The sequence below is a fragment of the Hevea brasiliensis genome, unplaced genomic scaffold, assembly GCF_030052815.1.
Source record: "Hevea brasiliensis isolate MT/VB/25A 57/8 unplaced genomic scaffold, ASM3005281v1 Scaf320, whole genome shotgun sequence".
Taxonomy (NCBI): Eukaryota; Viridiplantae; Streptophyta; class Magnoliopsida; order Malpighiales; family Euphorbiaceae; genus Hevea; species Hevea brasiliensis.
Window position 1 is genome coordinate 28,249 of NW_026614830.1, and position 3,834 is coordinate 32,082.

General features: G+C 31.2%; 1 protein-coding gene across 1 annotated transcript; it reads right to left on the reverse strand.

Annotated features, from left to right (window-relative positions):
• Positions 1-201: 201 nt before the first annotated feature.
• LOC110661421 (probable terpene synthase 6) lies at positions 202-2,535 on the reverse strand. Its single transcript, XM_058142074.1, has 6 exons — positions 2,416-2,535; positions 2,005-2,275; positions 1,413-1,785; positions 1,101-1,319; positions 860-992; positions 202-741 (listed from the first exon to the last, which is right to left on the reverse strand). The coding sequence occupies exons 1-6, from the start codon at positions 2,533-2,535 to the stop codon at positions 202-204; spliced, it is 1,656 nt and encodes a 551-aa protein (XP_057998057.1).
• Positions 2,536-3,834: the final 1,299 nt, after the last annotated feature.

Sequence of the window (3,834 nt, forward strand, 5' to 3'; positions counted from 1 at the left end):
AGGAATTCATTCACCACAAGCATATAAATTACAGAAAGAAAGAGATACACACAATTATTTTCCGCCAAGAAACTTCATCTTCTTGGACTGAGACAAGGCGCAGATTTATTTTATTATTGTGCCTACTATTGCACTTTCTATATATAGCACCTATATAAGAAGGAAACAAAAGCAAGAAACAACATAGAAAGCACACATATCTCAGTCTTCAGGTATTGGTTCCACGAACATTAAGGTGACATGGTCCTTCAAGCTTGAGGCGATAGTGTATCCATCATCGTACTGGAAAACAACTTCCATCATACGAGCAAGGTTTACTATGCTTGTGATAAGAGGCATTGGGACAGCAGTTGGCCTCATGGACTCCTCATTCATATCCTTCCATGCATTGTCACACATCTTTCGAAGCTCTTCCATCGCCTTCTCTTTTGAGACACCATATTCTTTCATGTAGCAATTTCCAGCTAAACAGTGTCCTTCCTTTTCTTCATCTTTGCGGGCCACCATGTCATTTAGTAAACGGCCAAAGAATTTGGAAGCTTCAACAAGTTTTGGGTTAGTTTCTAGCCATTTAAACTCCTTAACCCCTGCAAGTTTTTCCACACCAAGGAAGACTACTGGCGGAAGTAGGGAAAAACAGGATGAGATTAATGCATTATGCATGTACTCATTGAATGGTCGCAAATGGCCATCATAAAACCACTGTGCCTCCACAAGATAAGATCTCACCACTTCTTTGTACTAATCCATGCATATATTTAACAAGAAAAAGAAAAAGGAAAAGAAAATCAGTTCGTATTCGTTGATTAATTAATTGTATATTGATAGCAAAAATCATGGCGCTAGATATAGTTCTTACTCTCTCCTTTGTATAATTGATACAATAGGATCTTCCTTCATTGCCTTCGTCATCCCCCAATTCCTCAAAAAAATCTAAGACCGCCTTGTAAAGAATCTTCAGATAATCTGCAGGTAGCTGATCAGAGTTGCCCCTGGGAATTGTGAAATGGAAATGAGAGACAATATGATTCAGAGGAGGAATTTGATACACATAATGAATAATACAAGAGGTTAATAATTAGGTGGCAAGGATGTGAAACCTCTCCAGTGCATCTGTAAAGCATTGTAGTTCTTGAAGTGTACCATACGAATCGTATGTATCATCTACCAATGCCAGTATCTGAATACACTTTGTTAAAAGTATGCGAGAAAGAGCGAAGTTAGGCTCAAATTGAACTCCAGCTGATTGGAAAAATCCCTCGGCAATTCTGTCTCTTACATAAGGGAGACCCTTTGCAAGATCCAATTCTTTCCACCACCTGATCAAACACACAATTAAATAACAATATCAAATGTAAATATCATATACACATAAAAAAATATCTCCCTCTGATCTCTCAAACAAGGTGTACCTGGAGACAACACCTAGCTCTTGCTTGTGCAGTAACTGCACTCGATTATAATCTAACTTGGCAAACTTAAGTAAAGTTTCATTGTGAGACTCCTCTTCTTCGTAGAAATCGATGAATTTCCTAGCCTCTACTCGTGGCAGGCCTCTGTGAAAAGGCATGCTTAAGGCATCATTTATGTGTTTTGCCAGATGTGGGCTTGATTGCATAGCCAGAGACTCCAAGAGTGGCCTTGCAAAAGCAATTGCTTCATCTAGAATATCTTCTCCACGCATACTCACAAAGCTCGCTTCGTAAAGGCTAAGAATTCCTTTTACGTCATTGGATATGGCTTTATTGAACTTCCCATCGCTGTCCTTGAATTTCTTGAACACATCTGATTCACAAATCACAACACCACCGACTTCATACAACCATCTTATTAATTAGTAGGTCACATTATTTCTTGCGTCTTTCCTTTTGACAATTGACCTTTATTAAGCAATAATATATATTTATATATAGAGAGATTTTTCTTGCCTAAATGGACCAAGTTGTAAGATGAAATATAAAACATATAAAATACAATAAATTTTTATTATAAGTAACCACTTACTGCAAGATATTTTGTATCCATGCTGTCTTAAAACTCGAAACAAAAGTGTCACATTATAAAGATCATGGTCATCGTTAATATCATCACGGACGACATTAAAAATGTGATTCAGTTGCTCTTCAATTTCATTTTCAAAATGATATGATATACCAAGGCGACATAATAAATTGATAAACTCAATATTCTTGATCAAATCTTTCTTGGAAGACATTAGCATGTCCTTGACCTTTTCTTTTAGCACCTCCACCTTTTTAATATATGATTCAATTTCCTGCATTAAGGTGGAGAAACATAATTTTTTAGTCAATCGGCTGTAATTATAATTAATTATAATTTCGATTATCAAAAATTACAAGTTATCTATATTACATGTAATTAAACAGAAAAAGAAAAGTTTGAATGTTGGCTTACGGAGTTAAACAGAGGAAGTGAAGCAAAGTCACAGCCCCACACGGTAGGGGGGAAGTAAGCCAATGGACGAGAAATCTCTTGCTCCATGTTGCTTGCCAAATGCTCTACCTGCGCTGCCATTTCTTTGAGAATTTGAAGACAAGGCCTGCTTATGGTCGTTATAAGGATCAAAACATGGCCATTTATAGAAAAGCATTCTCATTGAACAGCCAATGATCTTTTATTTTCATTTTTTTAAAATGAAATTTAGACATTGACTTAGCAACGTAGTTAAATCCTGTCAATAATTATAGTTAAATCACATGTACACATAACTATGGCAAATAATTGGGCGAATGATTTGTTAATCACGTTATGTATAGGTTCAACTATAGGATAAAATGGGTAATTTTTATAGTCTATCTCTAAACTTTATCTTATAATTTGTTACTAAAAAATTTTCAGATTTTAATTTTATTTAATAAAAAATCTCTCTAATATGTAGATTTTTAGATTAAAGAATTTCTCTAAATTACATTATAACATTTACAAATGCAATTTTAACATTTTCTCATGAAAGGTAAATCATAAATCTTTTCAAAAAGCAAATATTGTAATGGCATTAGTATTTTTGCAATAAGTCCATATTGTGATTAAAACGAAAAATATTTTTTTGAGTATGAGAAAAAATGAGATTAAAAGATAATTACATTATTTTTTTAATATTAAAATTTGCTATAGCAAGTTAGAAAGATTTTTATAAAATAAAATTTAAATTTAAAAATTTTTAATAATAAATTAAAATTAAATGATGATAGTGAAATAGGGACAAAATTTAAGGTCCAACTATAAAAATTATCTAAAATGGTGCAAAGTTTCAAGAGCTACGTTCACTTGAGTAGAAAAAAAAAATCACATTATTTTGAGTTTCACAAATTAATATTATTATTTTATAGTTCAGATTCGATGGTCTTCCATTAAAAAGAAATCATCATATTCTTATCTTACTAATTAAATGATAATTTATTTATTTTTTTTTTACATAAAATAAGGATGATATTTCATTAATTGAAAATAAAGTCAAAAATAAAATATAAATTAATATATTATATTTCAACATAAATAATATTAAACACTTATATAAAAAAATAATATAAAAATTTTGAAAAATTCAATAATATTAATAGAATATATATATTAATCAACAGACAGACAATGTATTCTATTCTTTGACTCATTTATTTTTTTATAAACTTTTTTAAATAATATTTAAATTTAAATATTTTATTTAAGGTATATTTTATTTAGTAATTATCTAATGAATATAATTTTTAAAATTCACTTATTTATATATGATTAATTCTTATTTATTTATCATATTATAGATCACCGTTGTACCATATAACTCTTCCTGGTAACCACCACCACCACAGATGAGGA